At 33.0% G+C, this 23,722-nt stretch overlaps 2 protein-coding genes across 2 annotated transcripts in view; one reads left to right on the top strand and one right to left on the bottom strand.

The window, feature by feature from the left end:
• Positions 1 to 4,180: 4,180 nt before the first annotated feature.
• Positions 4,181 to 20,997, top strand: LOC129234154 (proton-coupled zinc antiporter SLC30A1-like; the record flags this gene model as incomplete). The annotated part of the gene is given in 8 exon segments (XM_054868055.1): positions 4,181 to 4,380; positions 5,303 to 5,525; positions 7,308 to 7,469; positions 8,817 to 8,958; positions 9,047 to 9,090; positions 12,754 to 12,836; positions 13,530 to 13,721; positions 18,697 to 20,997. Coding segments are annotated over 8 exon segments (1,263 nt in total). The 3' UTR covers positions 18,937 to 20,997.
• LOC129234155 (choline/ethanolamine kinase-like) overlaps positions 13,276 to 23,722 on the bottom strand; it is a 110,228-nt gene continuing 99,781 nt past the window's right edge. Inside the window, exon 10 of the mRNA XM_054868057.1 lies at positions 13,276 to 13,730. Within this exon, the coding sequence (XP_054724032.1) occupies positions 13,719 to 13,730 (12 nt within the window). The 3' untranslated portion in view covers positions 13,276 to 13,718. The remainder of the gene's footprint in view (positions 13,731 to 23,722) is intronic.

Here is a 23,722-nt window from a genome sequence, read left to right as displayed (position 1 = left end):
CCTTAACTATTAGTACAAAGCGTCGTATTTCCAGGAATAAATCAGCCCTCATTGTCCCTAGAATGTCATTGTGTAACTTTGATGAACATATCAAGCAACTTTCAACATCATGTAGAATATTTCGCATCTCATCCTCATAACGCGGATAAAATAAATTAACCTACCGTATTTTCCTGCGTATAATCTGCGAAATATCTGCTAAAAAAGGCAAAGTTTATGAGGTGCGGATTATATGCAGCCGCGGATTATCTGTGATTTTTTTCCTCCTTAACACCAACGCATTGAACTTCAATATTTTTACAGTAGGATTTGTTGATCAAGACCGTACGCCAACTGAATGTTATTTATTTTACGCAGCATGCATGTTCTTCTTTGCTGCCTGCCTGCAGGGTTGCCACGTACCTGGAAAATATGGAAAACCTGAAATTGTCATGGAAAATGAAAATCACCAAAAATGCTCAGGGAAAGTCACAAATTTTTGAAATTTCTGGAAATGTCAGGGAATTTCTTCCCATTTTTTGCATCTGACGGGTGAAACTCCCGTGTAAAAAATGAAAGTATATTGTAAATGTTGCATTCCAGATAAGCGAAATTTCCTGATAGTTTTGAGGCTAGAAAATCTAAGCCGAAAATTGCATAGTATGTTTGAGATTTCAGTCCTTATGCATCCTTCAAACTTGTCCATTATTTCAATGGTTGGAAGTTATTTTAATTAATTCTGGATTAGAAGATTTTATTTATTTTTGCAAACTTTAGCTGTTATTGAATTAATTAGCTAGTACATATTTTTTGTAAAATTACTAAATTGTAAAAAAATGAGCATTTATAATTTTTTAGTTCTTCATTTGCTTTTAAAGCTAATGGTTTGTAAAAAATCTTTTTAAAATAAAAATTAAAGTCCATTTTAGACGAATAGTGTAATAATTTGCTATATTCTTATGTATTAAGAATATAAATTTTAAATTGAATTATCATTGCAGAGAATATTTAGCATGCATTTTTATTTTTGAAACAGAATGAACTATAAGATAAATAATAAATACCTTTGTGCTGAACAGTAAAGTAAGAAAAACAACGTTAAAAAAAGCACAAATTGCCAATTACAGCAGACACGTGTTTCGGCGCAATGCAAAAAGTAATGAGCTTATGGATAAAAAGACATCCGACAAAAGCCTTTGTCTTTTTCTTACTAGAATGAACTATGCTTAAAATACACCGCCAGCTCAGTTATTGCTTCCAAGGATTACAGTTTCATGCTTTTTTGCACTCATCAGCCCGGAATAGGAATCACCTCAGCTGGAGGCGAAAAACCTCTTAAGAGAGCCAAATAAACTGGTAGCTAATGTAGGATTAACACACCAGATGAGTTACCGCAGCAATGGTGCAGTTCCACTCAAAGATTGATGGCAAAGCATGGTATTTTATTGCAATAACTGAGCTGGCGATGTATTTTAAGTATTTCTACCTTAGCCCTGGCTTAGAGCGGTAACTTACTACAAAATAGAATGAACTATGATTTTTTTGGATCCTTGCTTGCCAAAACAAAGATGTTACGATTTTATCCCTTTATCACAATGGCGAATTTTTTCACATGTTTGTTACAGTTGAGAATGTTTTGGAAACATCCATTGTGGTTTTTGTTAAAACATTGATGTTTTAATTTTGAACATTTTTTTTTAACATTGATGTTTTTTAAAAAGATGTTACACCACTTGTTGAGATTTTAGTATCAACAACTGAATGTTGATCAAAAATTTGAAAGAAAAGTCTTGTAACATTATGGACTGATGGAATGCTGTTATTCGTGCTGCAAGGAGGGAGGGAGACAAATCAAATGCTCAGTAATGCTAGAATGGTCCCTAGCACATATCATCTTGCAATTAGGAAAAGGTTGCAAAGTAAGAAAACTAATTTTAAAAAAAGTACTAAGAAAAAGTTTTGAGTAAAATAAAATTTTTACATTGAAAGGAAAACAAACTTTTGCACTACACAGTTGCAGAGATTTAAAAATAAAAGTATTAATTGGAAATATCTGCAAGACATTCAAAGCATTTGTAATTAAATTTTAAGTTAACCTTAACTAAACCCAAAATTTGATAACAATTCTTGATAATGTTTTAAACCATTATTTGGTTAATAAAGTAGGTTTATTTACAGTAAAAATTATATTGTACCAATATTAAATAACATAAGTTGACATTCATTGTCCTGGAATTTTTTCTAAAATCAACTGGAAAACCTGGAAATGTCAGGGAATTTCATTCTTGAACTTCTGTGGCAACACTTTGCCTGTATGTTAGTTATTTTACGTTGCTTGAATGGTCCTCTTGGCGATTCAGGTCATGTAAAATAAGCAAGATTACAATGAAATAGCAGGGATGGCGCTAAGGATTTCAAATCGTTCGCCAGTCAATTCGCCAAATTTTTAAAGTGTTAGACTAACTTTTACTCATTTTAAATGTATTTTTGTCTGCAGAAATATTTAATCAGAAAGTGAAGTATAACTTAATTTTTGACAATTTTTTGAAGATAAGGGCAGGGGTATATCCAGGAATTTTTGTCCGTTTTTAGGAATTTGGTGAGAAAAAAAATGCAAATTAAGTAGTTTTTCCACAAATCATATGTAATTTTTCAAAGGAAAAAATGGCTAAAAACAACTTTAAGTGATATTTATCATTCTTTATAAATTTGAGAGTAGAAATAAAAGCTTTTAACGAAGTAAAGACTGCATTCGAATCTTACTCCGATGTTTCCCAGACATCGAACACAATGAAACAAACGCGCCATTTAACAAGGCATCCGCCAACACTCTACTCGGTAGCCACACTGCGTACTCGATACCCAATCAGAGAGAGGCGCAAAGCGGGTGACGCAAAGAGGCGAGAGGCAAACGTCATCCTTCCTCCGGGGTCTCTCTCCGATCCGATGGACGGTAACGCTCCGATCCGATGCTAACGCGCGTGCACGCACCTCAATCTGCTCGGAGTGTTCCGAGGATAAAATAACTTTCAGCGATTGCTAGTCTGGGAGTTTTGTGAAAGGTTCATTTTTAGGGGTCGGAATTTTGTGAAGGGTCCGGTTTTAGGGGTCCAAATTTTGTGAACGGACTTAATTTTTATCTAGATTGACTTCTGAAGGGAGATTTTTTTTCCCTCTGTGTATATTTTAGAGAATTTTCTGTTTGCCAATAAATTCGCCAAATTCGAATTTTGTTCGCCGATTTTACGATCTTATCGTATTTGGCGCATTGGCGAATGCTTAACGCGGTTCCTGAATAGGTAGCCCTTTGCACAAGATTAGACCATTTGCCTCCTTTGTCTTGACTCTTTGTTTTTCAAGTAATTAGCGTACTATAATCAAGATTTCAAGGAGTCATTATATTTTAGATTATATTCCAGATTAATTTTGATTATGCCTTCAAAGTAATTACTTTTTCACGTTTTTAGTTTAGTTGCTCAAATTGTATGTTAAATTCAAACTTTATCTTTTAACGTCTTATTATCTGCGGATTATACGCCGCCGCGGATTATACAAAGCTTTTTTTTCTTCAGGCCGATTTTAGGACCTGCGGATAATATGCAGGAAAATACGGTATCTCCACAGTCCTAACATTAAAGCCAAATCTACTACTGCCGAACATTGTAACACTGTGGTCTCACAGATTGCTTCTAAAGTATGCATTGAAATTTAAACCAGATGCACTTGCCGAAAGATACTCATATGCAAGGAAGGTGTTCAAGGTCACAAATTCTAAACAAGGTCATCCAATCGGACAAAAAAATGAAATAAGGGTGGTTGGCTATCAAAATTAGAGAGCTTAGATGGTAAAATCATGCAAAAGTTGAGAAATGTTGCAAGTTTTTTAAATTCAAGATTCTTTTTATTATTTTTAAATTTCTTAAAATTTTGGTGATCATATTGATTGTTTTAAATGTTAAATGTATTTGCTAATCAACCTTTTGCACTCAGTCTTACATCATTCTTAATTTTGTAAGTTCTTAATTAAATTCGTGCAAATTTTTAATTAGATAATATTGTGGTGTGCAAAAAAAAATTTTTTTTTTGATGCGCATTCCCGAAAATTGATGAGTATGTGATTGTGTGCACATGCCTATTTGGGAGCTATTTTAACTGGAGTAAGTTTGAAGTGGTCTTTATTAAATCATTTACTCTTTTCCAGTCTGATTATCATTGTTCATAACCATGGGGAGATACTCTGGTAAAAGATGCCGTCTGATGAGCATGTTCACCCTCACTGCAGGCTTCTTCTTTGTGGAGATTCTGGTTGGCTATATCACCAATTCTGTTGCCCTGGTTGCAGATTCTTTTCACATGCTCTCTGATGTCATAGCACTCATCATTGCATTTTTATCAGTACAGGTAATGGAATTTTTTTATGTTTATGAGGACTTTATGGAGTCGAACCCTGTTATACCTAACCCAGGATGTAATGATCTGTAAAACATTACTTCTATACTTTTGCTATAGTATGTTATTTCTGCAACGCAATTATTATACTGCTTTGAAATTTTATTCAAACTTGCTTCAATATAAACTTTTTTAGTTTTATCATAATTAGACATTCGTCTTTTAGAGTGATTATAATAATTTCTTAAAGTATTTATCCTGAATGGTTATTGGGAGTAAAGTATTTGTTTTAAGTTTCCTATAATACTTTGTCCCCCCCCCCCTCCGCCAAATGAAGGTCACGTCTCACGTGATATGCTTTTGTAATTACTGCTTGAGTAAATTTTTTAAAAAGCATATATTTTAAAACTATTTTTAATTAACAGTTTATGTAAAAGAATTTACGCACTGCAGTTTGTGTAAACATACAATGGATTTCAAGTAAGGCAATAAGAGGAAACCATAATCATTCGTGACTTAAATCAGGGAAATTTTGTGAACTTAATCACAAAAAAGTCAGAAATTTTTTTTTATAGTTCCTGTTGCCACCCTGTAAGAAATCTTACTGTTGTCCTGTGAGAACAATATATTTAAATTATGTATAACTAATAAATAATAGTGATAAGTCAATCTTCCTAACGTTATTTGCCTAAACTTTAGACTCTGAATTTGGTCCACAAAAAAGTTATCATTTTTATCAGGAAATAAGTGAGCTACTGTCAAAATGGTTTGTCATCCTAATATGTTAGGTGTGGTCTAATCCTTTTGACAGTGTTGTATTATAATTATAATCTATGGTTGGTAGAAATCATAATTAAAAATTGTTTATTAAATTCATGGTTGAATAAAAAATTAAATCTATGGGTAAATAATTTCAACAATTTTATTCTTGTAGATGTCTCCCAAAAAATGGTCAAAAAACACTTTTGGCTGGGCACGTGCGGAGGTGCTGGGAGCCTTGGTGAATGCAGTATTCCTGGTCGCCCTTTGTTTCTCCATCTTCATCGAAGCCCTGAAGCGTCTCTATGATGTAGATGAGATCCACAACCCCAAACTTATTCTGTATGTGGGCTGTGCAGGGCTGCTGGTGAATGTGGTGGGACTTTTCCTCTTCCATGGTGAGCAAGCACACTATCTGTTACAGCAAATCCTTTATAGTTAAATAAAATAAGGTTGCAACACATAGGCTGCTTTTCCAATGTTTTTGAAGACATGAATCTTGCTTAGCAGGTTCTGCTCCTGAAGATTAATTTTTCATAGTTTAACTTTCTAAGAAATCGCAACCGAATATTTCTACTACTGTCTGCCGTAAGGAAAACTTTTGTTGCAATATATTTAACTTGTTTGTGTGAAAAAAAATTGTACAATTGGTATCAAAAGTAAAAATGACGCACTTAGTGTTCTATTCTTCTCGACTTTCCTTAAAAAACTGGAATTCATCTCGTTGCCACAGTAGCCGACTGAAACAAACATTAAGCTGACAAGCATGGCTTAGCTTAGAAACAAACATGAAACCATTGGACAACAGACAATACGACATTCTGTGCTGGGAATTTTTTCATCTAGCAGAAATCCTTTTCGAAAATCGGCGTGGTCCAACTGGTAGAGGAGGAAGTTTCATTACAAACTGACAAGTATTATGCAGAAAAGGATGAGAGAGGAACAGACATAAAGAGAGGGGAAATTTCTCATTGGATCATGTGAAAAGGACTTGAAGACAAAAGCAGAACTTTTGAGTCTATTAAGAACCAAAGTAGACTCAAATTTGGTCCCAAAGTAAAAACTTGTCTCTTTTTAGTCATAACTTTTTGCATTTTAGCAGTTTTTAATAAACTGTAGTTTATTTATTTTTCTTTTACATTAATCATCGACCTGAAAATGTGTTTTTAACTAAATTCAAGAAGGGGCAGTAAGGGGGATGCTGTCGTATCCGACCTACCCTTCTGTTACATGAGGTCAAATAGTTGAGAATCTGCTGTAGTCAGAAATTGTTATTGAACTATATAATTTAGTTTTCTGTAGAGACGTACAGAGTAGCACTTTGGCCGAGTACCGAGTTCTCGGCCTTTCATTACTCAGCTGAGTTACCAAATACTCGACCTTTCACACTGGGCCGAGTCACCATGTACCAATTATGTTTTAAGAAGAACCACCGACACACATGTGATGAATTTTGAACTTATTGGGATAGTAGTATAGACCTCCTTGTTCATATAATAGTTTTTGAAACCAAATTCCTGCTGAAATTTAACTATGTACTATTTAAAAACTTTTGTTTATGTCAAAAATTTTACAAAAAATTATTTTATTTCTTATAACTAATTTTTGTTTGTAGCAAAAATCCATTTTTAATGTAAAAATTTTATATTTTCTATACTTACCTTTTTTGCACAATTTTTAATAAATAAGTTTTATTAACTTTGGGGACATTAAAATAAAGATTTATTCCATTGAAGCATTACAAATTTCTTTATTCTCAAAATTTAAATTTAACTTGTAAATTTGAATTGTAAATGATTGCAGAATATTATATATGCTTGTACTTTTTTATAAATTTTAATATCTGCCTTGGACAATATTCAATTTTTTACAACTACTTGGTATTGGCCGAGTATCTGATCAGAATTTGGCCGAGTACTCGGTACGTCTCTAGTTTTCTGTGTAAAAGTTAAAGTACTGAGCATCAGAAAGGTGACTAACTGTTGTATTAAGCTATTTAAACATATTTTAAAGCTATTATTTCTTTCATTTTTTTTAAAGTAGTACAAGAAACATGTTTTTCCCAGGCATTTATATTGCTTTGAAAATCCAGGGTTATATTGATTGAAAATTTAAATTAATCACTTTATTTGTTTTTGTTTGTGATAAAAACTTTGCTGTTTAATGTCTCTGTTCTTCAGAGCATGGACATGGGCATAGCCACCGCAGGGCACACCATCGGAGCCTTCCTACCATAGAAGAGGTGCTGGCTGAGGAAGACATCAACGAGAACCATGAAAACTATCGTCTTTCGGACAACCTCCCCAACACTGCCCAAGATGGACACGGACATAGGCCCATGGGTTTGTATTATTTTGATTGATCTTCTATGAGTGATTTCTATGAGTGATATAAAATTAAGCATCTAATTACAAGATAGTTATTTATTTAACTGTATGAAGTTTGTGTCTATAGTTAGTAGGAGTTCTGAACCTTACTTAACCTATGTACCCCTTTTGTGAAGAAATAAGCGCTCCCAACTAAAGTTTAGTTTAACTAATTTACCAATAATACATTTTATTAAAAGTTTAACTATTAAACTTTGAAAGTTTAATTGTTAATAGGCAATGAAATTTTACCTAATAGGCATTTAATAACGAAGTTTTTATTGATCAGACATAATGTTTAAAGTTTCAGAAAATAGTTAGTGGGAACACTGGGCTGGTTTTATTTCCCGAAGTTCATCAATGTTCGACTCCATCTTGTTCAATTATAGCCATAAATAATCTTCAGCATTAAGCTTGTTTATATACTTGTTCTCCCTGTAAGTTAAATTTGAAAACCTTTTTCACAGGATGAAAGTCGTCGTAATCGCCAGAAGATAGATAACAGCAAAGACTGGTAGTTATTCTGCAATACCAATCCAGAAGTTTATGAACAAAGTATTGCAAATCAGCGGTTCAAATTTAGCACAACACGTACACATTCCACATTTGTGTCCGGTTTGCTGGTTGACGGGCGCCCTTTTCGAGATTCATCCTCCATGCTCTGCCGGCCATTTTCAAAACACTTGTGCCTTGGTGAAACCCGCTTCCTTGACTGACAACTATTTCCGAACACATGTTTACACATCTTTAAAGTCTCTGAGGCCAATTTATCCAAGTCCCACACAAAATTTAATCATGTAACGCTGCTCAATAACCATACAGAAATTGAACAATTTGGGATATGAAACTCTCCCTCATCCTCCATATTTGCCTGACTTCTCTCCAACCCATTTTTACTTTTTTGAACATCTGGATAATTTTCTTCAGAAAAAATGCTTCAGAAACCAAGACAAAGCCGATAACACCGTTAGCAACTTTATCGCGTCCAGAACTCCAGAATTTTATTCTACCCACACCCACATAAATAAACTTGTATCTCGTTGGCAAAAATGTATTTATTCGTCTAGTACATATTTTGATCAATTTAAAAAATTTTGCTTTCAGTTAGTTATGATACTTTAAAGAGACCGGTTAAAAACCTGCATTATTTTCCGGACAACCTGATAGTTAATCAGGAAGCAGAAGATTACTATTTAAAATTGTAAATGAAAGCAGTAGTTATGCAAAAATACATCATTTTACAAATTTTTATTTATGTACATTTATTCTTGAATTTTTTTTGCAATTGTGATTTTTTCAAAAAGTTTTTTTTATGGTTTGCAGCATCTGGAAGTCAGATGAATATGCGTGGAGTGTTTCTTCACGTTATGGCAGATGCCTTGGGATCAGTCATCGTTATCATCAGCGCACTTATTATTTGGCTAACAGATTGGCAGTATCGTTTTTATGTTGATCCTGCATTAAGGTATATTGAGTATCTACTGTTTTTCCCCTGTTTAATGCTGTATCTGATGCTAGAACAAGTTATTGATTTACATTTTTTTTTCTAATAGTATCATCATGGTCTTGCTCATCATGAAATCGACTTGGCCTTTGTGTAAGTTTGATATTTTCTTCAAAAATATGAGGAATGTTTTCCACTACTTTTTAAACCAAGTGAGCCCCCAAAACATTCTTACAGCACATTTTCCAAATCTTGATTTTGGCAGAAGGCTTCTGAATTTTGGATTTATCTCCTGATTTTCCAATCAAGAGATTGAATCTTTAGATTTTTAAAAAAAAAATAGTATTAATGAAAATGATTCTAATGAAGATATAATGAATGCATATTGTGTAGAAGCAAATTCTAAACAAAATAAATCAAAAATTATTCATATTGATCTAATGCAGTGTAATCGACTGAAGATTTAAAAATATATGAAATAAAAAGTTGTAAAAAAGAACCTCTGATGTTTAAAACTTGTTAGCATGTAAATAATGATAGTTTTATTTCTAATGATAATGATGTTTTTCCTGTTGATTTTATCTAAAATGAAAAATTCCCCTCCACTATACTTTTTGATGTAACCTAGCTTGATCTGTTGCATTAAATCTGTTTGCACGGTTTGCTGTATTTGTGTAGTCCATTTGCAATGATAAGCTATCCTTTTTTAGCTTTACATAATTTTAATTTCATACACTTTTATCGCTTTAAGCTATAGTTTATGTTAGTTATAGTTAGTAAATGTATGACAGTGTTGTGGCTTTTTTAAATCATTTTAAACATATTTGCGTATTACCCGTGACATTCCTTCAGCTGTGATTAGTGTACCACCCTATTCCGTGGATCATTCAGTAGGCCCTTGTTTTTTGTGCGGGTTACGTTCCATTGAAGTGTCATGTGAGCACAAAATTGTAAATCAATGCTTAATAATAATATTGAAATAAGGGTTAGGTGCCACAGTTTAAAAAGTACTTTGTTCTTTGATACGTAAACATATGACAAATTTAATCTAATTATTTCAATACATTTGCCTATGCTGCTATCATTGTTGGTTTTTTTCCTCTGTCACATCCAAAAACTCTTCAGTAATCTCTGACTTGTACGAGTTTAATAATTTTAGTACCCCAAGGAAAGGGTTCTAGAACCAATCTCAAATCGCATCTCCAGTGACCCAAACTTAGCACACCAAAATGCAGATCATTGCATGTTATATGCAAACTTAGGAGTTGGGATTTTAAAAGAGGAAAAAATTTTGTTTGCAATGCCACTCCCGCATAATAGCAAAACTCATCCACGTAAAGACGTCAAATCTTAAACTGCATAAAATAAAGTTCTACTGTTGCAACAAAATTGAAATTTCCTATTGAAAACTTTTGACATGTCTTTTTGACAAAAGTTACGACAAAATTGTTCTAAAAAATTTTGGTTACCAAAAAATATATTTAATAGATTATAATGGAACCTTGATCACTCGACACACCTAGGGAACATGCAAACATGTTGACTTAAGCTGTTGTCAATTTACTGCAGTTCCATAATTTTTATTCCTAAAGAGCTTCTGTATCACTTACTTACTAATGCTTAACATTCGCATAGTGAAAAGTAGTTCCAGTAAATGAATTTTCTTTTCTTTCTTTTTGAGCAATCACGATTGCTTATTGTTCTCATTTGACCATTTTTTGTGTCCGTGCCTTTTTCAACTTGGACCAGAAGCCTATGCAGCACCACCGCCCACCGTCCTCTGCTGGCGGCGCGGCGCGGCTGCTCCGGTTTTGAGCTATCCGATCTCCTGGTCGGAGGCGTCCATGTCCTACACACACGCACGTTCAGACACATACACACACACGACTTCACACACGCCTACGTGCATACACACAGGTCTAGGCGCACACACAACTATGCATACGTAGGAGGAGAGGCAGGCTTGGGGGGGACAGGAGCCATTTCTAGAAACAATAACTCCAATGAGTAGGGCCCTGTCTCAGTTCGTGATTGAGAAAAACATAATTTGAATTCAAAATTTCAGAATTCAAATTATTTATTTTTTTCGAGAAGTACATAATCACTAATTTGAATACCTCCTGAGGACAGGACCCTGCCGTCCCTATGTGCAAGATCCTGCAACACACGACGGTCACAGGGCAAAAAGGCGCCGAGCTCTACCGATCAAAAATGCTCCAAATGAAGGGAAAAGCATTTTGTAACTTCCGTATTTTAGAATTTTTGATTTTAGCAGAAATGATTTTAGTTTCAGATTTCAAGAGAGAAAAATTTCTAAGTCAATTAATAAATCTATTCAGTACTCCTTGTCATGTTATGACAGGCATAAAACTTAGAGTGATTATTTAGCAATTAGAGAATAGGGAGATATTTAGAGCGGCATAAACTTTGATATTCAAAATATTTTCTTTTTCTAAAAACGCATTTGCATATCAAAGGCAGGGTTTGTCAAACCGGACCCAGCCCCCAAAAAAACCGCCGTTTTTTGGGGGGGGGCAGGCATACTTGAAAAAATTCACTATCTCAGTAAAGCGGATTTTTCAAAATTTTCTTCATTTTGAAACATTTACTTCACAAACAAACTAAATATTGACCAATACGAAGTCCAGAAATAGACATCTTGCTTTCTGGACAATGTATCAAATATTAGAAATTTAAGCGGCATAATAGCCATTTCCCCTTTTTTTTTTTGAAGAACTTATATTAGACAAAAATAAGCATTTCAAAGGTTAATTTCGATCGCCCCTCCCTTTCATCCGTCTTTACTCGAAATAACTTCAAGATATGAAGTAAAATTGCAATCTGAGTTCCAAAATTAAAAATTTACCGATTGTTTTTCTTTTGTTAAATTAAATGCCAAACGTATAAGAAACCGCAATGTAAAATTCTGAGAAAAGCAAATAATGTTGGTGCCAAAAGTTGGACTAGAATAGCAATTTGATTCTTGAGTTCCTGCAAATGTGTGTCAAGTTAGTGAGGTTATTGACCATTGAATTTACATTGGATCAACCATCTTATATAGTTAAAAACTGAGCGTATGTACCTATGTATATCCAAGTTATTTCTCCCGAACACCAATGAGCTGATTATCAACCCAGGTATCGATAGATTCCTCATTTTCTTGTCTTTATGTTTGGATATTTAACATAATCCTCCTGTAATAATTAGCGGAGATATCAATTAAAAACTATAAAGACACTCGGATTCCGACATAAAATCCCTACTTTTCGAAGGCTTTCCTCCATTCAAATTATTATTTAGTGTTTCATCGCAACTTTCCGTTACAATGCTTCTATTAAAATTTGTAGCGTGAAAAAAATCATTGAGAAAAAAAATATGTTGCCATTTTTTTCTCAAATATGAACTAATAAAATTTTGACTTTTGTTTTGAGGCTTTTCCTGAAAGCTGGGAATTTAAAATGTTTCCTTTTTGGTTATTTTTCTACAATCTACCGCAAATGTTTACTGTTTTTTTTTTTTTTTTTCAAGACTGATTGTTGAACACGGGTCACTTGACATAACTTTTATTTTCGACGTTGACCGTGCAAAGCCAAGCGAAGCAGCTAGTAAGAAAAATAAATGTCGAGTTATTGGGGTTGTAGGGTTATCCACAAATGGAGTTTCTAAAGTTTTACTGTATTATCAAAACTATTATCGACTTTATTAACTTGACATTGCAGTTCCTCTGAAAATTTAAACTAATGCTCAGCAAATTAGACTTAGACTTGGAGTCAATATCAGATAAAAAAAAGTTCAATTTCTCCTCTTTCTTTGCAGTGGTTGAATCAGCTTTGATTTTACTTCAGACTGTGCCCACACACATTCAAGTGGATTCTCTGCAAAAGAAGTTGCTTCAGGAAGTAAGTGCTTGCACTTTATTTCTTACTTACTTATGTTAATAGAAATTTATTTTCAGAATTGTATCCTTTATAACTCGACAACTTTGATTTAAAAAAAAAAATGCTGATACAGTAGAACCTTATTAGTACGGACTAATAGGAGAACCAGTAAATGATGTTTATCCCCCTTCCAACATCATTTACTGTAACTTTTTCCAGTCCCTTGACAATCGTTAAATCAAGGTTATACTGTATTTTACAAAATGTTTACAATGTTCAAGCCTAATGTCTATTCTCTCTTTGTTTTAATTTATTGAAATAGTTTCAATGAGAAAGTAGGCTAAAAAATGGAGCAAACATAAAAACTTTGATTGAAAATATGAACTTTACAATAATATGAATATTTTTTATTTACTTAAATGCCCAAAATATTTACTTGTATGCCATTTTTATGCTGTAATGTAATTTATGTTTATGTTACTGTAATTTCATATTTGATTGGTATTTTCTCGGCATTCCTCCCAACATATTTATCTAATTTATTTTTAATGGTATTTTCATGCAATAAATCTCTTTTACAAAAAATAAATACAAATTCATGGAAAATGAATATTTGCCAATATTTTCTATATACCTCTCAACTTTTACGACTTTACCTTCATCTGTTTTGGTTCTAAGTTTGCAACAGCCTGACAGTGTTTTGATCATTTTCAGATTGATGGCGTGCTGGCTGTACATGAATTCCACGTGTGGCAATTGGCTGGTGAACGCATCATTGCCTCTGCCCACATTCGTTGCCGCAACTTGGTGGACTATATGCAGATTGCAGAGAAAGTAAAGGAATTTTTCCACAATGAAGGCATCCATTCCACCACAATACAGCCAGAGTTTGTCGACATGCCCTCAGTAAGTGCCCTGTTGTGAAAAATATGAATGGTGGAAATCTTCTCAAATGAGTGTGAATATTTAACAGAGTAATAAAAGCCTAGTCGTAACTCTGAAATTGTATGAAATGTGAAAAACTGACTTAAAACTCCATTTCTATATCTTTTTCCTTCAAAGAATTTTTACTATCTAAAGTCGCACTTTGGCCAAATAGCCACTTGCAACCCGACCGACAGAATAAGTTGCTGACTACTTAGTATCGGTCATGTTTAAAGCAAGAATCATAAACGCACATATGAAGAATTTTACTTATTAAAATAGCAGTTTAAATCGTGAGCATTTGATCCCTTTTTAACTAAATTCAAATCAAAATTTAATTATATAGATCTTAAAAAGTTTTAAGTCACGACTTTTAGCTTACAGTAAAACCTTATTAATTCAGACTAATAGAGAATCCTGGTTGTCCAAATGAATTAAAGTACAGGTTAAACAAAATAACCTATAAATTGAGCCAAGGCACATAAACTATTGTGCACAGTAAAAGTGTATTTTGAATTCAACAGAATGACATATAAAATTGCATAAGACAAAATTGAGTGTAGTATGTACTTACATTGTGTAAAAAACTCGGTTAAAATTGGTGAGACATAATGTAAAAAAATTGAAATAAAATGTTAAATTTGGATATTCCATTTGTTTACCATTCAATTTCATATTATTATCATTTGCGTTGTGAAGGTGACTACAAAATGATTGATAAATGTGTAACGAGCCATTTATTATAAATATAAAAAAACAATAAAATATCATAAATTGATAATTATTAACCTTCATTTAAAACACAATTTTAATGAAGAATAAGATCTTAAAACTCGAGACTAAATATAATTTCATAAAATATAAATCAATTACCATCAGTGAGCACATATTGACCGATAAACAGTTCCACCAATGTAGAGATGAATTTAAACTGAAAAAATACGAAGGGATGCGACGATCCCAACGTAATGAGCAATAAATTTCACTAAATTTCCTTTTTTATTATTACCCTAATGGGTTTTTACTTTGAGAAGATCAACGCTCCACTGACATGTAGGCTCGCTGGTAGAACCAACGTATTTCTCTGGGACGGTCAGTTCACGATTCGGTCGGAGATTATTCACAGGCACATCCAACACATTTTGCTGGGGCGGTCGGTTTATAGTTGATCATCTCACTAGGAGCTTTCCACACATTTCGCTGGGGCGGTCGGTTTGCAGTTGATTGTCACATACAGTTCAGGCAAAAGGATGACCCTTCCAAAGAATGACATTTCGTCTCACGTTTTCTCATGATGGTATTTGAAAAAAAATAATTGACTGATGGTTTTCTGGGTTATAATATACGATAATCACAATATTAAATTTGTTTCTAATTCTTTACCATTTTCAGATGTAAAGGGATATAAGCTTTTTTACGTTTTTTTCTAAAGGGCAAAAATAGCCCGCCAACTAACTCGCATCGACACATCATTGCAGCTTGAAAAGCACACACCAACTCACAAGAATAAATCACGAAACGAAGATTGCAAAATGGCAAAGGACGCTGTCCTCTTTTGACGAATCATAATCATGGGATTTAAACTTGACGTTTACCACGCCTTTGCATTTGACGTCATTATGTAACAGGCTCGGAAAAACTTTCGTCGAATATAAGTAATGCCAGCTGGTGCTGCCCTCTTGCGTGTGATCATGTTGTTAAAGTGAATAAAAAATACAATTCAACAATGAACTTTAACATTCCCCCCCCCCCCCTATAGGAAAAAGACGAAGATGGGGAGAGCAAATGTTTGTGGTAATGTGTAAACATTTCAAAATACATGACATTCAAAAACTAAAATGGCAAGTCACCTAAATTTCAATGGAAGTGAAAACCACTCTGGATTAGCATTAAAGAATTTTCCAAAAAAAATTGAATCGAAAAAAAAAAATTGTTGTTCTTAATATATATGACAACATAGTTAAACTGAAAAACTGTTCAACCTTCAAATTGTAACAATTGTATGTTCAATAAAATTTCCATGATAAATCACAACAAATATTGCAATTGTTAGTTAAAACATTCTCCAAAGTAGCTAATTTTAGACAATGACCAACCATTATTGCAATTGTATATCAGGTAGCTAATCTGATATTAATTATTAGAGTGATCATATAGATTTTATGCAGAAACAATACAAATGTATATTACAATAATAAATGAAGAGACAAAACAAAAAAAAAAAAAAATCCTCGACTCAGCAGGAAAAATTTTACTAACATGTAATTTAATGCTTTTATCATTTGTATCCTGCGGCTTTACCAAATAATTGTCATTTCTAAAAATTCTTTCAATGGTAAATGGCCCTTTATATTTTGGCATTAAAGCACCCGGTTTGTTCAAAACCCGAATGAATATCTTATCATTAATTTGAAATTTGTGAATTTTTCTACCCTTTAGTTGGGTTGCGTGTTGTTTAAAATATTTGTCTTCATTTTCTGCCACGGCTTTTTTATTTTCATTTGCACATTTATCCATTTCCTTAACATATGCATCATAATCAGACACTAATTCAAGATCAGAAAAGATTTGCATTGGAACATTGATGCTTCTACCCAAAAATAGTTCAGCAGGAGAAAAACCAGTAACACCATGTTTACTGGCGTTATAATGTAATTTAAAAATCTGAAGTTTTTGAGACCATTCATATGTATTTTCGGATAATGATGCAACAGATTCCTTTAAAACTCGATGGGTCCTTTCAATTGTGGAGTTCCCACGGGGATAGTAAATTGAAGATTTCCTATGCTCAATGTTTAATCCCTTGAAAAATTGTTCAATCTCATCAGAAATTAAATTAGGACCATTATCAGTCAAAATTACCCTAGGAACTCCGTAAGATGAAAAATAAGTGTTCAAGCATTTAATTATACTAGTAGAAGAAGTATTTGATAAACTAAAAGTTTCCAAAAATCTGGAATAATGATCAACGATTGTAAGGATAAAAAACTTATTATCAACCGATCTACATAATTTACCTACCAAATCACAAGATAAAAATGACCCTGGGCTTAAGTCCTTTTTAGGAATGAATTTAGGTATGGTGTTATTACGCTTGTTCTTATTAGCCAGACATTTGGGACAAGCACGACAAAATTTTTTAACAGCAGTAAACATGGATGGAAAAAAATATAACTTCTGCAAAAAATTATATGTCTTCTGAGCAGCAAAATGTGGAGTATGGGCATTTTCAATAGCAGCATTTCTTAAAGTAGAAGGAACATAAATCCTTTTAAATTTTTGAATTTTATTCCTCTTCTTTACCTCAACAATCTTAAGTAAAATTTTGTCATCATCTAAACAAAATGTTTCCAAAGTATTTTTATCATTGTTTTGCAATCTTTCAATAATTTCTAAAATTTCCCTATCCTTCTGCTGTTCCTGGAAAATAATGTCCTTCGACAAGTTATGTTTTGGTTGGAAAAGATTAATGTTATTAACTGTCATTTGATTTTCCTCATATACGCGGCTTAAGAAATCGCTTGGATTTTTTGCCCCAGGGATAAATTGTGGGTCATATGAAAAGTCACTTAAAAATAAAATCCATCTGCATACCACATCAGGTTGGTTTTCCATGTGTAGGAATTCCGTCAAGGCTCGCATCACAAAAAAGAGTAAATTTGACTCCATATAAAATTTCCCTAAAATGTTTAATAGAAGAATAAATAGCGAAAAATTCCCGCCTCACAGAAGAATACTTTGATTCAGAAGGTGACAATGTGTGCTTTTCAAGCTGCAATGATGTGTCGATGCGAGTTAGTTGGCGGGCTATTTTTGCCCTTTAGAAAAAAACGTAAAAAAGCTTATATCCCTTTACATCTGAAAATGGTAAAGAATTAGAAACAAATTTAATATTGTGATTATCATATATTATAACCCAGAAAACCATCAGTCAATTATTTTTTTTCAAATGCCATCATGAGAAAACGTGAGACGAAATGTCATTCTTTGGAAGGGTCATCCTTTTGCCTGAACTGTATGTGACAATCAACTGCAAACCGACCGCCCCAGCGAAATGTGTGGAAAGCTCCTAGTGAGATGATCAACTATAAACCGACCGCCCCAGCAAAATGTGTTGGATGTGCCTGTGAATAATCTCCGACCGAATCGTGAACTGACCGTCCCAGAGAAATACGTTGGTTCTACCAGCGAGCCTACATGTCAGTGGAGCGTTGATCTTCTCAAAGTAAAAACCCATTAGGGTAATAATAAAAAAGGAAATTTAGTGAAATTTATTGCTCATTACGTTGGGATCGTCGCATCCCTTCGTATTTTTTCAGTTTAAATTCATCTCTACATTGGTGGAACTGTTTATCGGTCAATATGTGCTCACTGATGGTAATTGATTTATATTTTATGAAATTATATTTAGTCTCGAGTTTTAAGATCTTATTCTTCATTAAAATTGTGTTTTAAATGAAGGTTAATAATTATCAATTTATGATATTTTATTGTTTTTTTATATTTATAATAAATGGCTCGTTACACATTTATCAATCATTTTGTAGTCACCTTCACAAACACAGGCCTAAAAAAATTACAATATTGCTTTAACTCGCCTTTTATTAATGCAGCATGTACATCAAAATGATGAGGGTTTACTGCAATAAAATTATTCACATTTTAAAGCTACCAATTAGAAACACTTATATTTTCAAAATTAAACATTTTGTGAAAAAAAAAATTTTCACTAATGATGTCACAAATTAAAAAAAAAAATCTAACATTCTTTCTGGGCATCTGAAAAAGTATTTTACGTTTTCATATCCACTTTTTATCAAATTTTCCTTCCGCAAATAAATCTTTGTGATGCATCGTAAAATAAATTAGAGAAAAATAAAATTATGTAAAAAATATGAATAATCTGCTGCTCTTTGTATTAAAAATGTGCTAATTTTTTATTGCATTCTCTTGCCAGTATCAAGAAAAGGAGGAGAACTGTATCCTGGATTGCCCAGCGAGCACCAATTGCATGGCCCAGACCTGCTGTGGGCCGCAGAAGGAAGGGCAATCTCCGCAAACCCCTCGCTCCACCCCCGCCTGCAGGCAGAGGGTCAACAATGGAAGTGGGGAGCCTTACCCAGAGGAGGTGGCTCTGTCCCTAGACAGTGGGGAAGGGAGCGGCACTGCTGCAGCCAAGATTGCAAGGATGGCATAGCCGTTGGTTGAAGGTAGCACTGAATCCGGAAAGGAGATCGTGATATATTTTCAAGTACTTGGGGAAAAATCTGTTTGACTGCAAAAGTTAGTGAGAATCCTGATAAATGTTCTTCAGTCGATGGAAGTTTTGCTGCCAGAAACATTTGCAATGAAGCTTCCATCCACTTCAAAAGTTGACTTGAATATGGCAACTATTAATTATCTTTCAAAAACACTGAAGCCCATTTTAGCGAAAATTCAGTAATCTTCACTCCAAGTATTGGTATAATACTTCTACAAGCATTCTCACTAAGCTTTAACTTACCAGAGCAATTTGGCTGGTTCAAAAAAAATAAATCTAATGAAAAGTGTTTGTAAAAAAATATGCTGCTGACCCTGCTCGATAGCCTCCCCCCACCCTCCCTTCCCCCATTACACTTCCATGTGGTTAAAAGGGATTTTTTTTTCATCCAAATTTATGAGGATCGATCATTCAAATAATGTGGTCAAGAAAATTGCCAGGGGGAAAAAATTATCTAATACAATGAATTGTTTTGTCACCAAATGAAACCTTTTGCCATGATTTAGCATAATCACAAGAAATTACCCTGACCTCTACCTCATATCATTGCATATATTTTTACAATCTTTAAAGATGGTTTAGTATAAGAGATGTGACAATACCAAATGTTTGCTAGAATACAGCCCACGTCTCTGAAAATGGACTTTTCCAAATCTGGCTAAAAAATAGTTCACTGAATTATTGACTAGATTCTTGTCAACTTTTGCGGTCTGAAAATTTTGACTGTCCCTGTGTCTAGTGTATATTTTGCAAATATCATTGCCAGGATTTTCCTTTTGCACCGCTTGTCGAACTTATATGTGACTCAAGGAAAAGACCATTCACTTGAACCATTTCTAAGACTTTTTTGAATGTATATTCTGTACTGTAATGGAGAAGACCAAAATGTAGAAGAAACTTATAGGTGCACTGAAAGCCATCATTCTCTGGAGTATAACATCTTGTGCAGAGAAAAATATATGACTGCGGTTGTCAATTTATCGCGATGCAAATTACCTTTAATGAAGTAAATTTATCTATTTCTTCATTTAGTATGACAATAAACAGCATTTTATGAACTCTAGACAATTTTTTAATTGAAAAAATTGTAATTAAAATTATTTAATACTACTTTTCAAATCACAAACACATTGAAAACAAAAGTTATCAATTGTGGAAAAGATCAAGATAATTTTGTACTGCTATGAATTGACGTGCAATGAAATTGTGTCTTGTGAGTCAATGTTGTGATGAACACTTAGATAGCTTGTGAATAAAAAACTGGAGTAAGCATGAAGTCATGTTGATAATTTCATCATATTCCATGTTTAAAATGATATAAGCCATCACCATTGGCATATTCATCCAAATTTTTTGTCCTTGGTCAGTTAAATAATAAATCTTTGTTATCAAAACAATATCTCCTTCGAAGATAGCATATATACATATAGAAGAGAGCTACCACTGCCAAGTTGCATGAATTACAGTACTGGTGAAGCAAAAAGTTAATGTCCGCTCTCTAATTCATAAGAATTTGATTTATTGATGTGGATTTTTTTAAAAATGCATAAAAAGTAGTTGCCTATTTATGTTTAGAACTGAATTAAAGGAAAAGCGAACACCTAATAAGTTATAAGTCGCACTAAATATTCTCCAAGCAGACCACTTCTCATGTGAGATATTCACGAGAGTTTGACTTCATGCTTGCTATAATTCAATCCAGAATGAAATAAGGAAAGTGTTCTTTTAATAGTGGTGCTTGACCACTGATAAAAAGAGTGTTTGGGGTGAAAAATCCATGTTATGTAATGCATTTATGTAATCCATGTATCAACATCCAGAACAGAATCAATATTTAATTACAAATTGACTTGGCTTATTGATTTCATGAATCATGGTTTATTTTTGTATATTTTTAAGATCTGTATTATTAATATTCGGCAGGTATTGTATTTATTATTTGTATCTTATTACCTACGAATATGAAATAAAATTTCATTGTTTTCCATCTGCCATTGAAAAAGTTCCATTTCTAATGAGAAAAATTATCATTAAAAAGTAATAATAATTTTACAATATTTTTAAATTCTAAACATATATTATTAGTCCAGGCAAACTAAGGAAAAAATACCCTTAGCATGGGCAAAATAAATTGCAACAGAAGGTTTATCGATTGTTTTTATATCGGTAACATATCCAAAATTAGATAATGGGAACACCTTTCAAAAACATACTAAAAATGGGTAGAAGAATGGTTACTCTACTAATGTTAACAGAAATTCACTTTAGTTTACTATTTAAACCAGAGATAGGAAACCCAAGACCCTTGGGCTGTATATGACCTACATTGTATGCCAATCCAGTTTGCTGGCGAAAAGAAGAAACATGTTGAATTAAAACAAAACATTAAAATTGTTTTAAATTTAAAAGCGTCTTTTTCATATCATTCTAGGAATAAATTTAATAAACAATATTTTTCATTTAAACTTAAGCTGTAATGATCTTGCTAAAGAGAAGATGCAAGTTGTATTAATGCTAGTTTTTCATTTGTAGTCAATAGCGTATTGCTTGAAAGATCTCCCACAGGTCCTTGGAAGTGCTTTATTTCAGTGACCTGTCACAAGGGCCCTTTAAAGTGCTTAACTTTCAACAATAATTCTTATCTTATTCTTTCAACAATAATACTTCTTCATGTTCACAAGGTGCTTTATTTTTTTATGCAAATCCTTTAAATATGAAAAAAATGTTTTCTTCCTTTTTTTCTTTATGATCTCATTCTCTCTTTAATTCCAAAGCCCATTTTTTATTTCTTGTACTGAAATTGAGATTTCAGTGAATTACTAAGAAAAACTGCCCTTCTTTGCTAATGTTTTGAATTGTTTTATTATTATTGATATTGAATATTTTTTAAACGCTTCCAGTTAATTTTAATTTCTCAGGAAGACTATTCGTCTTTTTTCATGTTTTAGTTGGATTGAACAGTTATTTCAATAATTGCACTTATACCAGCTTTTATGCTTAGCAGGATTGCCAACTACTCTTCATTTTTCAGAGTTTCTCTGCAAAAACAAATTCTGCAAAGAATCATATTTTTTTTCTTGTCCCTTGTATGTTTAATTATTTTTAATAACAATTTCAGACCCCGAAGAGTTCCTATTTTTCCTACTTTTTAGAGCTTTCTCCTTATTTTCCTACTTTTTCCTTTTTTTTTCCTACTTTTTCTTTCTTTAGTATAGCACTTCTAATTGTGCATTTTTGCATATTTTTTACAATGCCGCACCAATAATTTTCTGCATGTTTCAATTTTAAAAAGCAAAAGAAACAAGCGAATCCTAAGTTTTTAATTCACTAACTACAGTAATTTCTGGAATAAATACTGCGGCGTCTGAGTGTTTAAAATTAAATATTCATGAGTGACTTTTATGCCGTTGCGGCGTTTATGATCGACCTTTCTTTTTATCGCCCCGACTTCAGTTCTACTGTTTTTACGAAACAATAAAGAAACAGATACCGGCCCATTCTGATGCAATTATATAATATTTACCCCTCAATTAGAGGCTTTAATTAAAGTAAACGGCCGACTGTCCAAAAAGTGCGGGAAAAGCCGAATTTCCTATTTGCCAAATTTTTGTATAGTTGATTACAAGTGAAATGGAACTCTATTTAAACAGAAAGGCAACGAAAAACCATAAAAGGAACGTAAGGGAGCAAAAAATGAAAAACCTGTACACTGTTTATATTTTATTGATGTTAGTACAAAATAAAAGGCACAAATAACAAAAATTCGCAAAAACGGATCACTTCAAAGTAATAGTGGAAACTAACTTTTTTCATACATAAATATGATTACTGTTCATCTAAATCGTAAACATGATATAAAATTTCATTTTCTTTCCTTGCAAAGAGTATATTTGCAAAAAAAAAAAAGAAAAAACTAGATGGACAAAACGTTCCCGATTTTTAGAGAAAACCGGAAATCAATTTAAATGCGAGATCCCGTTTTTATTTCTTTATTTTTTTAAAGTTGGGGAATAGAGCCACAAGCAAATATGTACTGTATATATTTTTTTCTTTTTAATGGGTATTTTCTACTCAGATATATCATCAATATCGAGGAGTTGCTCATTTTTACTTTCTTCTATATCTAATATATAGAAGAAAGTATTGGATTCGTGCAAATTTTCGAATTTCGAATTTTGACGGATTTGAACGTTTTGAGGTGTGCTGAGTCCATTTCGACTATTTTTATGTGCTGCATTTATGGCAATGCGGCATTTTGAACATATAAAATTTTTTTGACAGACTCTTACTCTTTTCGGGGTGCGGCAATTATATCGATGCTGCGTATCTACTGTAAGTTATTGTGCTCAGGGCCCCTGATCAAAGGGGGGGGGGTGGAAGAGATATATTTGATACCAGTTGCTCCCCCCTCTCTCTCAATTTCGTGAACTATTTCCGAATGAATATTTTTGTCGTATGATGTAGATCGGACGAAACTACATGTCTTCGCTTTTTATGCACAGAGAAAGAAGCATTAGTAACTGATCTTTGGCTTTGATAAAAATGTTATATTTACCATGCATATATCTTTCCTTTTTTTTTCAGTGACAAATTTTGGAACAAGAAAGAGGTAAAAAACCATCAAACCAATAAAACAATATTCGTTTTTATTGCTTGATTCAAATTAAAACTGGCCCCTCATTCTGATTTTCCTCCGGGGGTGACTAGCAAAGGATGTATACTG

The sequence above is a fragment of the Uloborus diversus genome, chromosome 1 (assembly GCF_026930045.1).
Source record: "Uloborus diversus isolate 005 chromosome 1, Udiv.v.3.1, whole genome shotgun sequence".
Classification (NCBI taxonomy): domain Eukaryota; kingdom Metazoa; phylum Arthropoda; class Arachnida; order Araneae; family Uloboridae; genus Uloborus; species Uloborus diversus.
The sequence above is the reverse complement of the archived record's forward strand: the minus strand, read 5'-3'. Positions and strand labels throughout refer to the sequence as shown.